General features: G+C 41.9%; 1 protein-coding gene across 1 annotated transcript; it reads right to left on the bottom strand.

The window, feature by feature from the left end:
* Positions 1-1354: 1354 nt before the first annotated feature.
* Positions 1355-13872, bottom strand: LOC129382945 (uncharacterized). The gene is made up of 8 exons (XM_055067161.1): positions 10600-13872; positions 9930-10003; positions 8073-8160; positions 7327-7490; positions 6533-6742; positions 5553-5724; positions 4973-5058; positions 1355-2672 (listed from the first exon to the last, which is right to left on the bottom strand). Exons 4-8 carry the CDS (start codon positions 7327-7329, stop codon positions 2382-2384), a joined length of 762 nt encoding a protein of 253 aa, XP_054923136.1. The 5' UTR covers positions 7330-7490; positions 8073-8160; positions 9930-10003; positions 10600-13872; the 3' UTR covers positions 1355-2381.
* Between the last annotated feature and the right edge of the window lie 38 nt (positions 13873-13910).

The following is a 13910-nucleotide window of genomic DNA, read 5'->3' on the forward strand; positions in this document are numbered from 1 at the left end:
CGGCGTAACAGGTACACAAGCACAAGGGTATGGAATTGTGACAATGAGTAAAACTGATTTTATCGTGAACAATCTACCTGTAAAATTAGGTGGCAACTGGAAGCAACGAGAATAACAGCTGAGCGTTGTTGAGTACCAAGAGCCAAGCACCATGCATGTGCCGCCCACCAGCTTTCACTCTCAACCCTTTCGCATCCAAGGCATTTCCGATTGAGATATGACACAAATGAAAGACAGCTTCAGCTTAACTTAAAAGTGGCTCTTTAACTCCATGCTCCATTCCTCATTGGCCGTTTTACATTGCCCACGCCGGCGTCATTGCAATCTGACAAAGCAATAAAGGTCGCTGAAAACCACCGCGCAGGAGACAAGGTTTCAATTGCTGCATCCTAAATCATCTTTGTCAATTATTATAGGCAAACAAACTTTTTCACTAGTTTTTACCCATTCCCAATAGCAGTGAAAGAACTTACTAATGCTAGTGCTTGCCGCTTAGAATTATACGTCACGTTTAACACGCATTGTTTTCTACTAGGACACTTAGGGAAAAATACTAAGATATGAACCGAACGAGTGTTCTGTCCACGGGACTACACACTAAACAATTTCTCACCCATAAGGGTGTAAATTAGCTTGTCCCCAGACGAACACCCTTTGCCACCTATTGGGTGCTTTAAAAAGGGTGCTAGGAAAGGGTGCAGAGGCTAGCACCCTTAAGGAAGGGTGCACAGCATAAAATTTTAAAGGGTGTAGTGGTCGCACCCTTATTAAAGTGTGCTATTTTACCATAACACCCTATGAAACGGGTGCTGGAAGGGTGCTCTACATTGATTCACCCCAGCAGCAAAAGCCGAGGATTGATGCACGAAAAACATAGAATGCTCTACTCCACAGTCAAGGCAGGCCGCATGCTAGCAACCGATATTTGGACAAAACAGTGTGTGTGTGTGTGTATATATATATGTATATATATATATATATATATATATATATATATATATATATATATATAGTGCAAAAATAGGCATCTTTCCCACCCATGCATGCCACTTGTCACACATTGCATAAATGTTCTATAGCTATACCTATTTTTGGACCACAATGCACAACATCAATCCAAAGACCCTAGCAGCACATATGCATGCCATGTGAAATGGAAAATTTAATCAGGAAAGCAATGCATGTGAACCATTGCTTTCCAAGGAAATATACGACTGTTGAACTGCAACAGTCATATTTCCCTCGCAACAAAGGCAAATAATATACACCACACAGCACCTGGTGATCTTTTGCCCATTTGAGACATGCGTGACACAAGTGTTTTTATACATATGAGAGTGCGGGATAGTTTTGGTATCAAAGTAAATTTATTAAGAACATCAATAATTAATGCAACATGAATACATATGAACAATAGAAATAGAACAATACAACTGAACAATAGAAAGCAGGTCGACGCTATATTTTTAGATTGCTCGAAGGCTTTCGATCTGGTCGTACATAACGAATTAATTAAAAAAAACTGATGGAAATGAATATAAATTATGTTATGTGGATCCGCTCATATCTTACAGATCGGACACAATACGCTGATATAAATGGTAACAAATCTAACCAATTAAACATAACCTCAGGCGTTCCACAGGGATCCGTTCTAGGACAGCTTCTTTTTCTAGTTTAAATAAATGATATTGCTCATCACATAAATAACGACATAACCATCCTGTTATTTGCAGGCGACTGTTTATTATATCGTGAAATCAATAACCAAAACGACCAGGCGTCACTTAGTCAAGCCCTTAAAGCTGTAGAAGTCTGGGCCATAAGAAGTAAAATGAAAATTAGCGAATCTAAATCAGTCCTGCTCAGAGTTACAAACAAAAGGAAGCATGTTATTGAGCGTAATTATGAGATGAACTCAACGATTCTAACTGAAGCCGAAACGATAAAATACCCAAGTTTAACAATTTCTAAAGACTTAAGTTGGAAATCACACGTAAACAGAACTTGTGGAGCTGCAAAAAAAAAGTTATGCTTCCTTCGCCGAAAATTAAAGCTGGCAACCACACCCTTCAAAGTACTTGCATATTTAACTTACATTAGACCGACGTTAGAGTATGCCAGTGTCATCTGAGATCCGTTTCAATCAGGATTAATAAATCGCATTAAGAAGATATAGAAAAAATCTGCAAGGTTCATTCTTTCCCGGTATTATCGCATTGACTCTGTTTCCGAAATGCATAGGTTACTTGATTTGCCTCCACTGGCTCCACAACGGAAGTTTGCTAGACTTAAATTTCTTTTATCAAAAGTTACCACTTTGTTGTCAAAAGTTTGTTACCACTTCAATATTGTTACGGCCAAGACGGCCAACAGCACATTCAACATGGCTCACTTTTGGTGACTTTGTTCAAGAACTTTGTAGCCACTACTCTAGGGGCACTCAATGTGAGCCCGAGGAAAAGGCGCTCCAACACGACAAGAGTGTTGAACAACTTGCGGTCGTACTGGATATTGAAGAGCCAGTCAGCAGATAAGACAGCCGCCAGCCCCTCCTCCCCATTTTTCACCGCAAACAGCTTCTCGCGGTCCACCTTGATGTGGAGAAGGTCAGCCTCTACAACGTCTGCTCCAGAAAATACGATGCAAGGGGTTGCAGGAACGCTCGGGTCCTGTAGTAGCAAAAAAAATATTGCATCATCACCAATAGACCATGAATAGTACATTGTCACCTCTTCATACTCAGTCACCCTTTATGAAGCTTTCTGCAGGTTATACATCATTTCAACGCAATACAAACAATGTTAACAATACAAATGGCTAGTCTGACATTTATGCATGCAATTTTGGTTTATGCCCGACGAAAATTTTGGGACCACGCCCAGAATTGCCCCCACTTCTTGAGATTGCAGCTTTATTTTATAATAAATATGTTGCACAGAATTCGCTGAGGCCAATTCACACTTAATTTAAACATTGATGAAAACTAAAACAGCGCACTTCTCGCAATTTAGGGAGGGGATTGGCCCATACTTGAAAGTGGAATTTTCAGTTCCATTTTAAAGGACTATAGAGACTTTAGTCGCGTGCTTTCTTCTTTTAAATGATGTGGTAGACATAATAAATGGTTGGCCATATGGTATTCGCCTACAACCACCAAATAATTCTTATTAAAATTTATTTTCTTATACTTCAATTTCATCAATCCAATGGTGGTTACGAGGTGCAGTTGACTACGTCACGCGAGACATGAAGAAAGAACGACAATATAATCACTGGTATAGTTTCAATTCACTACAACAATCAAACGTGTTTTAAGAGCTACAGACCCCAAATTATGTATCAGCAGTTATACTGCAGCTTTTTCTCTGTCTCACGTGACCTAAACAGCAACTACACATCACAGACATTGTTAAGGTGAAATCAAAACAGAAGCATTAAGAATAAATTCAATTATAAATTATTCGGCGTTCGTAGGCCAATAATACTGATTGATAATGGATACTAATGTCTAATGAATCATTTGTAGGAAAATATGCACCGCATTCGTCTTGGTGTTGCACTCACCAGGCGCTATACGCATATCATCAGCTGCAGTGACATTGGTCCCAACTGTGATCACTGCCAACCGCCAGAAACACTTGGGCACATATTTTGCTCATGCCCAGCGTATGTGCGAGAACGGCAGAGCCTTTTTCCTACTATTCAACGAGTGACTAAAAGACTAATATCTTAAGAGATTGTATTAGGTCCTTGACCTGACACCAACAGCACAGCTGTGGTCACTGGAGTGACTATAGCTTTCCTTCAAGCCATTGGACTCTAAGCACGACTCTAGTATGACCTCAACGTGATGGACATGTATACAGGTATATGCACCTTCTTATCTTCTCATTCATCGCTCTTTTTCTCTCCCCCCTTCCCCAGTGTAGAGTAGCAGGCCAGTGCAAACTAACGCTCAAGCCGACCTCTCCGCCTTTCTTCAAATAAACATCTCTCTCTCTGGTACCTAGTTGCAAGACATATTCCAGGTTCTTTGCTACTAATACTTCATGGCTGCTCGGGCCCTGCTCATCACCACACTTGTAACTGAAGTCTCTCTTTAGCCCATTGGCATTCAAAATTTCAGTAATGTTAAGCTTGCTCGGGCCCTTGTCATCACCACCCTTGAAATGAAATAGTCTCTTCAGTCCATTCACATTCGAAACGCCAGTAACGATAAGCGCATAAAGTCTGAAGACGCAACATACCATGCATTCAGAGTAGAGTAGGTGGCAGCTCCCTGGGGAACACCTTTATGCTTTTAGAGTACTTGCTTTACTTATTCCTTTACTACTTTGTTTGGAATATAATTCTTAGGATTGCTTTTATATTATTGGCTCCCAAAATTGGGGGAGCAGCCTACACAATAGTACAGCCACTGTCCGTATGTGGTATTTATCTACCATGTTTATTGATGTGCTATACGTTGCTAGGTACCAAATACACAAGAGAATAACCAACACATGCTTAACATATGTATACATTTCGTGAAAAACATGAGTGTCATTGGCACTAAAGCTAACCACACGAGGAGGTTCTACCTAGAATTGTGGTATATAGAAGCCACGCAAGGAATCCTGAACAGATCCACGGGAGTACTTCCAAGCAGCATTATTATTTAGCCTGCCATGCTGTAAAAAATTATTTACGAGTTATTGCGCTGCACTTACGTCCTTGAAAAATCAAGTTTTTCAGAGATCACGTGGGCCTGACTACGCAGAATGAGAACTTGTCTTTACAGGAATTCAAGTCGCCCATTTAAAAGTCGTTTATTCCTTTTTGGATGGGCCCAGATATTTGTTGATATTATGCTTCCCGTGTTCGATGTAGACCTATCACAGTAAAGCACCGTGCATTGCTGACCAGTTTTAAGCAAAGCTCATGGGTACTAATCATACATTGTACCAGAACAAACTCGCAAGAAACTTACCTCCTCTCGCACAAACAAAGATGACAGACCATCAACTTCCTTGACATTGAAAGACAGTATCCGAAGTGCTGCAACTGTTAGGACGTCTGCAAAGCGAAAGGTTTATAGCAAACACTTTAATGCACTTTTTTAGTATCTTCCTAAAATTCCCTAAATCTGTGACAAAGGTTGGTTTTGCAAACTATTCGCGCCGTGATTTTCTGTCCCTAAAAGCAACTGAACACTGGTGCTAGGGTAACATCCCATTATTTATGTCCACTGCACCTTGAAGACCTTCCCCATGGGTATTCCAATACTCTATAGTGCCTGCCATGGCCCAGAATATTCTTGATCTAGGCATGCAACTGTGCAACACTATGCCAGTTTATTTCCATTCTACACATCAAACAACGTACCATTAAAGAATTTCAGTTTTAGACCAGATATGAGTTGAAAACCTCAAGAACTGTCTTCAAAGAACCAAATCGTTAAACACAGATGTACTGTAATGTTATGCCTATAAGATGAGATCCTGCAAAAATAATTTGTCGCGGAGTGTAGGTCTAAAAGCTGCCGATTAAGCCTTTGTAATAGCACTCACGTCGTGTTCGCAGCCTCTCCGGTGACATCTCACGAGCCAGTTCAAGTGATACCATTACACTTGCTTCGCAAGGGATGCGTTTCATTTCTGCCATTTTCACAATTTTGTTGATTCCTTTTGCAATACAAGGTGAAGGGTCAATCTTAGTTAGTCTTGCAAAGTCACTGCAAAACTGCACAAAATAAGACATATACAAAGTGCACTACAACAAAAACCCGGCAAATACATAGCAGTTATTTTTACCATGGTATCTACAAGCACAGCATTTACATTGTAGATTGGGCAGGAGACAGATGTAAACAATCCAAGTGAGCACTCTGACCTTACAAAATAGAAATGGCAACTTTTTTCTGAAGCTGTACTTGAAACTGAAAATTTCTAGTCACACAGAAAAGAAAACCAATTTATGGTGCTCATTGTTTAACCTTCTATTGGAATAGAAATGACTCGAGGAGTTGTCACTGTCTTGGCGACGGCTACCCCTTCTCACTTACTACAAGAAGTTAAAAAAAAGGGAGTGTTGCTTTCGCTAAGTTCATAGGTTATATCTTCAACACAGTTCTCTAGTATTTTTCACACATAAGCACTGCACACGCATAAGCACTATGTACACACACTATGTAGTTCAGTCAGTCGTCATTACAAATGTCAATGTCTTGATAGAAGCGTTGAACGACTTTCATTGCCTTGTGGTGTACCTTTGATGGCCATGTGTCTGTGGCACAAGGCTAGCCTTGGTGGCATAGCTAATGAGTCTTCTGCCCAAATGCATTAGAGCAATAACTTTTTCGTCAGAACAATATTTAGAGAGCAGTAGTTGAGTGTTTTTTGCAGTACAATAGAACATGTGTGTGCATTAAAATTAGTTTTTCAACCAGTTACAGAAGCTCTAGCTCTTTTTATATGCAGCTGCCTCCTCAACCATGCAGGCTAACTTAATGTAAATGCTGTTTCATACATAGTAGCAAAAGTTTACTTACCCGCTCAAAGCTCATCATGTATGGGTACTTCCTCTTCGCCTCATGAATACTATTTGTTGCGACGTCAGAAATTTCTTGGCGCCATGTCGAGGCCATCCTTTCATTGATTTGATCCTCGTCAGGAGAGCCTTTGCACGATTCACAGCTGAGCCACTCCGTGTGCATTTCAAAACTTTTTTCTTCTCCGGCTATCGTAGAGATAGCAACATCCTGTGGGAAGCAACATCAATACAGCTGATTGCGGCATAAATACACCTGCCGTATGCAAGGAAACATTGCTGTAATGTCCAAGAGGTATTGTCAAAAGCTAATGGCCCCATTCACTATCCTTTTCATGTGATACATTTACACCAACACACAACTACATAGCTAATTGTATGGATTAACATATGGCCTTGTTCCCACCTGCTAGACAGGGAACAAACCCACAAAAGACTGCGGTTGAGCACCAAACAACTTTGTTAGTACCCCAAAGGCGTTTCAACTGTCCCCTTGCGTTATTTTGCCATTGGTCTTTCTGATTTGTGGTTTTTAGTTTTGCCTACCTAAATTGATTCGATAAATATTTCGCCAGCATAAATTCAATCACGCATCCAAAATACTTTAATGCCACCTAAAACAACAGAGAGCACTAATTGACAGAATTAAATTCGGAGCGCTTCTATTCAGTGAAAAAAAATTGAAACATTTGAAAGCATTAGCAAATGAAAATTTTACGCTCGCCATTAGCTTGCTACACATCATCATAGATAAACGAATCAAAATATTGTATCTGACTACGGAATGCCCCTCACCATCTTTTGCACTTTGTGCCGCTGGAGCTCCACCGTGGCTGTTTCTTCCCTGCCCTTCCTGCGTGACCCAAACTTTGCACGGTTCTCGCCCCCTCGCGACCATCGCACGGAAGAACCCTTCGCTGATTCTTGAATCTGTAGAGCAAGGCTACCTTCCAGGAGTCCTGAGAGTTGCATGAACAATAAAATAATATTGTGCACAAATTCAGAGGTCGCTTATAGTAAAGGAAAGGGTCAAATGAAATTTTTAGTACGCATTAAAGAAACAAGGAAAAGGCAAAGCAGTGCAAACAACACAAATGAGAAAGAAACATGCTGACTACTACCAATTCAAAGTGGTTTTATTAGCATGTGCAATAAGTTCTGTCAAGAACGGAAAGATTAGGGACACCCCAAAAAAACAAGAAGATCACACACAATTTCTGAGAGAAAAGAACTTAAGATTTCAGGTAGAGCAGTTTCTTTACGAGCGTGATCGAATGCGTGCTGACACAAGTCTCTCCCCTCGTGTAGGTAATGAAAGCTTCATAGGTTTTCCTAGGCATTTTCCCCTAATATGAAAATGCACGTCTGGTGAAGCTTCTGTCTGCAGTTATTACATTTGCAGTGTATGGGAATATTGCTATCTCTGCCAGCCTCAATCAATTTGCATGCTCAAGGATTTGTACGATAATGGATGTGCCCAGAACCACACTGCCTAGAATCCCCACAGCTGGCGGTCCCCAGTAATATAACAATTTACTTACAGCTCCACTTCCTACTACGTCCTTCAGCTGCGGGTATTTCTCAAGCAAAAGTGAGGTCACCCTTGAATAGAAAGTACGAGTTGGGAACCTGAAAAATATTCGCAATATTAAGATTGTTGTCCACATTTAGCGAGATTATGGCTTTGCCCCTAACACAGTGAGAAGCTATGAATAATTTTGCAAATGCCTTTAAGGAGAACAAGTAAATTTTTGTAGTTCCAAGGTCTGCAGATTAAATGAATTTATAAATGAAATCTAATGCAGTGAAACGTAAATTAAAAGCCTGTCTGACCACACAAAATTTCCGAATCGGCAGGTTTTTCCAGCGTACATCTTCGAACTTGTGCAGAACAGTGCGTGCTTCCAGCTCAAATTAGCCAGCGAATTTCCTTTACTAATTATGGGATAATGGCAATTTTATTAATTATGTGGCTTTTCGAAGTACACGAATTTCAATTAGTAACATTTTGTTTTACTCATTCTCCCAAAGAATCGAAAAAAATTCAGGAAACCTGGCGGTCACATTTTTACACATTAAGTGTGGTAGCAAGAATATTGCAAAATTTCGTACCGACTGGCCTATACTTCAGCAGGCATTTCTAACCCCACAGCCATCAAAAATAAGAGGTAATTTACTTAGTGTCATCTTCTTCATTTCTGTGAACAGCATGTCCACAATTTTTCGGAACGCTGCGGACGAAATCGGGCTACCAGTGCTAATACTGTCATGGAGATCGCCAAGGCTTGGCAGCACAAAAGTGTGCTGCAAAAAAGGGCCTACAAGAAAGCTGCCATTCAGAGCTCAGTCTTCAACACGTTGCTACAGTAACAAAAATATCAGTGCCCTACGTGAGCTACAGGTAAACACAGAAAAAAATTAATGTTAGCTCTTCTATTGCATAAGATTATTCTAAATAGCATGATATCAGTGCCAACCAAGCCCAGTACTAATTTTACTGTTAAGGTTCCAGACCTAGTACAGCACTGGTATTAGGAGGCACTGATATGAGTATAAGGACAGCAATGAACATTCTCGTGCTTTTGTTTGGGAAAGTTACAATCAACTGCGCCTCGACTAACTGCAACAATACTCGCCAAGGATATACAAAGCGTGTTGTGTTTTGGAATACTTATGGTACTTCGACCTTAATAAACATTCTCACTCTGAGAAAGCCCGTCGTAATTATTATGAGGAAAGAGAAGTTAAATTTGAACAGAATCTCAGTGATACAGTCACATCTGCAACAAAGTTCAGTATGATGCGAATTCATAAAATTTACTGCCACAACTGCAGCGCGTATGATGTGCAGAATTTCAGGCGCAGCAATTTTCTTTGCCACTGCGGACAATATAAACGTGGGAGCCGCGAACAAACCAGTGAGCTATATGTGTTACTGACATTGGCGCCGCCGTTCTGATCCAATCGAGCATGCGCATTGAAACAGAAGCTAGACGTCATGGCAGCGCTGATCCCAAGGTTCAAAACCAGGTGAACACAGCCAAACGCCAGTGACTACAATCGTAAACAAGCAATCAAATCACATATGCATTGCATCGGGTGGCTCGGCATTTCTTGGTTTCGTTACGTGATGGTTGGCTTTGGACTTTAATTCAGATGGGATAAAGTTTCGTGTTCAACCATCTTTCTATAAGGTGCCTTGGTTTTCTCAACAATCTTTGTTTGTTCTTCCCCCTCCCAAGTGCAGAGTACTAGGCTATAGGCATGTATTAGGCCGACTTCTATGCCTTTCCATTCAATAAATCTCTCTTCAAAACATGATTACAGGCGAAACCAATATTATTCTGCGACCCTGTGAGACTACCTAAAATTCTAATGTGACACTCGAACACACTTACAGATCGAAGGAAATTCCAAGGCCATTTTCATGATCGTCGCTGCCACTGGCCACCATACTGCTCGCCGCAATGTGCTGCAAGAAAAAAAAATAGCATACTTTGCACCTTGCACTGGAGGCGCAATGCTAAAGAGACAGTGGAGCTGATGCGAACCTAGCTCACAATTATCGATTAGGTATAAATTGGGTATTGAGTGGCTATCCATTGGCCTATACGATGCATTGCCATGCTTACCGGGGTACTAGCAAGCACTTTTTCTGAAATTTACGGATTATTGATCAATTATCGATTAGGTATCGTTTGGATATCGATTCGCCTACACTACGCATTGCCATGCTTACCGGCGAACTACATGAAGTTTTTCCAAAATTTATTGATCGATTATCGATTAGGTATCGATTGAGTATTGTTTGACTCTCGATTATAAGTTGCTTAATTATGATTGAAACAATTACCCCTACCTTACCTGGGCTTACAAATGAACCAACTTCATAACCAAGCTCCAACTGGATTAAGCTCAGTTTAGCGGAATCGGCAACGCTGTGCTAGTTTTTTGTTCGCATGTGAAACGCTCGGCTTAAACAGCTCCACTGTTAAAATAAATAGCCGACACATGAATTCGTAACTAAGCTGTGAATTCGCAGAACACGCGACTACCAAATACAAATACCTCAGTCGATGTTGACGCACACTGCTGCTCACTGTCCACTTGTGGGCGCAGTAAAATTTTCGACAAGTCTGGGATAGTGTCCTCAGGAGAGAGATCCACATACTCATCGAACGTCTTGTCCAGTATCTGAAAGCGGTAAAGTACAACTGGTTTTTATATCGTGCAGAGACCTGAGGAATCTCTATGCACGACAAGGCTGTAAACTGCCTCCATTACTTCATGTGCTGCAAACCACTGTAAATGTGCAACAGCGGACTGTTGTTTTCGGATTAGAAAACAGTCTAGTAATGTGCCCCTGGATTTGCTGTCATATGAGCGAAATGCACTAATAAGCATTTGCTTGGCGAGCGATCCTCCACAAAGCACTTAAAACGAATCGGCACAGTAACTGAGGCGCTCGTACAGGGCATGACACGCATCACACCTTTGAGCGCGCTAACATGTAGCTCACAGGAAATGTTTTAGCCTTTAGTTGCTGACATGCACAATGCTATTTCTTTTTCTGCTATGCTTCACAGCCACTGCAAAAGTAATTCTATGTATATGGCGGACAGTGGTACAGTGGCGATGACAGGCTGCACGCGCGCGCGCGCTATGACTGAGCAAGGGGAGCAGCTGTATGGCAAAGGGCAAGCGTGTACGGTCTGAGGGCGCCTGACTGACTAGTCGCACTCCGTATAAGCAGCACCTCCAGGCGACAAGGCAAATTTTGGGAGAGTCGAAAACTAAGCGGCGACATAAGAGACATGGACAACAATGCTCGTTGCTGGTCGCCTTCGCACTAAAGCACATAACGAGTCTGGCGATACGCGGCTTCGATGTAAAAATGCAATCTACCGTCGCGACGAGAAAAGCACCCCGCAACGAAAAAAGCGCAACGCGAGGTTTGCAGCGCTACCGCGCCTGTGCGAGAATTATGTAGCGCGAACGAGTATTATACTTTCAGTTTAATGCTAAGCGATACACTTCTTTTAGCGATGTAAACACCACTCGGATTCAAACATGTCGCGAAGAGCCTCCCTCATCATAATCGTCAGTACTTCCGCATAACGCTACATTAGCAGGTGCAGTTAGAATCAAACAAGGGAACACGTGCACTTGCCTGAAACGAGCTCGACGTCAGGTCGACTTTGCCGCCCAGAACCAGGCACGCGCAAATTGCTTCTTTGAGCGCGTTGAGGTAGCCATCCGCAAGGATATATGTCCTTGCCGTACCAAGGTGGGGCACACTAACTAGGCAGCGTGGCATCGCAAGCAAATTTCCATACACAGTACCCCTGGCACTTGCAAACAACAGGCAGTCAAACATGAACCGACGCAGCAGTGAGAGCAGTGAGAATTACGCGGCAAACCGCACAAAGTAACCATGTCAGAACAAGAGACAGTTGCGAAATTTGTCATTACAGCATGCCGCAGAAATGCCATAGTCTAAATAAACTTCAAACTATTTAGAAACAGATATTTTGCGCCGACTGGTAGCAAGAACAGCGCACAGCCACGCTAATTTTTTTGCCTATTGCCTTATAAAATGCAGTATACAAAGCTGCCCATAGATGGCGCGACAATTTAGATATTGAAAAAATTACTGACACTTTAGGGTACGGTTTGCGTTAGTCCTTTGCGTTTTTACTCAGAGAATGAGAGCCTGAAGCTTCACCCTTGTTGCCAGCAATGGTATTAAACCTGACCATGTTCAGCACCTACTGCAGTGCGTGAAAAGATAACAATCGCTACAGTGAAGCAATCAAAAGCAAAAAGAAACTCATAATCACTAAGTAAAATTATTATTCGGAAACGCGTAATAATAAATTATTGGTAATAGTCTAACTCTAAAAGCAGAAGACCTGCCATTAGTTGTTACTGCTCTGTCGGAAACTCTGTGTTCTGTTGGTTCTCCTTTTTATTTCTTTTTATTGTGTTCATGTTCTGGAATGGCGCGCATGGGTTGGGGCGTTGTGCTCGGTCTGTGTCGTCGCTGTTCTAAGGCCCAAACTGCGCAGGCAAGCTTGCAAGGCTAAGAGGATGCGAGCAGTACCGACTTCGAAGGAACATAACAAATGTAAACGATGTGAAACAGTGAACCTGTGCTGCTTTTTGCGTTGAAACCGTTACGTATATATGCATATATAATTACAATGCATTCTTGAAGGTAAGAAGTGACATAAACTCGTATTTTGCAAGAAAAATAAATATTTGTCCTGCACAAAAGCCTTATTGTGTTCCCGTGGCCTTGTTAGTTTAAATCTTTCTTTGTATCCTGTGTACATTAACAAATATACTACACTACATGTACAGTCGAAGACAAAAGTTTGTGGGCCACGTGTTCCGCGAACGAAGCTGATAGCTTTATTAAGCGCTGGCTGGAGGCCGCACAAATGTGGAAAGTCCAAAATGCTGCTCTTTCAGCTCCCCAAGTGCCGTACACAGCCGACAGTATAATGAGCTTGCGCACCATACCTTCTAGACCTGCACCTCGGCCAGACGCTACCGCCACTCAGCCGATCGCTACGTTGGCAAGGCTCCTGGTGAGGCCGCGGTGGCTAACCGGGCGACCTCTAAAAGCTATCCGCTTCGTTTGCTGATCACATGGGCCACAAAATTTTGTTCCCTACTGTACACCCTTATCAGCACTTCAGCACCCATTAGTTATAGCACCCTTCTGGCACCCTCGTTTACACCCTTCCGGTAAATGCACCCCTTGCGGCATGCTCGTAGGGTGCTCCCGCCCAAACAGGGTGCTGGAAGGGTGTGCAGTAGGGTGTAAATCTGTTGAACACCCTTTTTTACACCCTTAAGGGTGAGAAATTGTTTAGTGTGTACTACATTAGACTCACCTGTTCAATGGCGCCCGCGTTCGTTACGCTGGAATGAACAGAAGAGAAATTAGCGAAATTTCATCAACTCTTCTAACACTGCCCTGTCTTTATAGTGCTTCGACAGGAGCAGCTCCTGTAAGGAAATAATTCCTGCCCCAATTTAAGAGGAAACCTTACCTCGGAGCTAACTGCGATGCCGCCTACTCAAAGACACGCGAAAAGCAAAAAAAAAAAAACGTTTTCTAGTTAAATTCTAGTACCTGTTAGAATGGGAACATTTGTTAAGGCCTGAATTTTTGAAGACATCCTAAAATAATTGAGTTACAAAAATACAGAACTACGAGAGCTACGAACCTGTAGCTCTGCGCCAACTGTAGATATCGCAGTTTTATCAACTGCATCCGTTAGAGCATCCAAAGTGGACAAATTTGGTATGTCAATTAATATCTTAAGTGAATTTCTTACATTGTTACGAGAGCTTTGCAAAGATCAGAC

This window comes from Dermacentor andersoni, chromosome 3 (assembly GCF_023375885.2).
Source record: "Dermacentor andersoni chromosome 3, qqDerAnde1_hic_scaffold, whole genome shotgun sequence".
NCBI classification, from domain to species: Eukaryota; Metazoa; Arthropoda; class Arachnida; order Ixodida; family Ixodidae; genus Dermacentor; species Dermacentor andersoni.

Excerpts from the sequence above, each read along its gene's own strand:
- LOC129382945 (XM_055067161.1), bottom strand. Across the intron at positions 5,725-6,532 it reads ACATGATGAGCTTTGAGCGG|TTTTGCAGTGACTTTGCAAG; the intron begins GTAAGTAAACTT and ends TATTTTGTGCAG. Across the intron at positions 2,673-4,972 it reads CTTTGTTTGTGCGAGAGGAG|GACCCGAGCGTTCCTGCAAC; the intron begins GTAAGTTTCTTG and ends TTGCTACTACAG.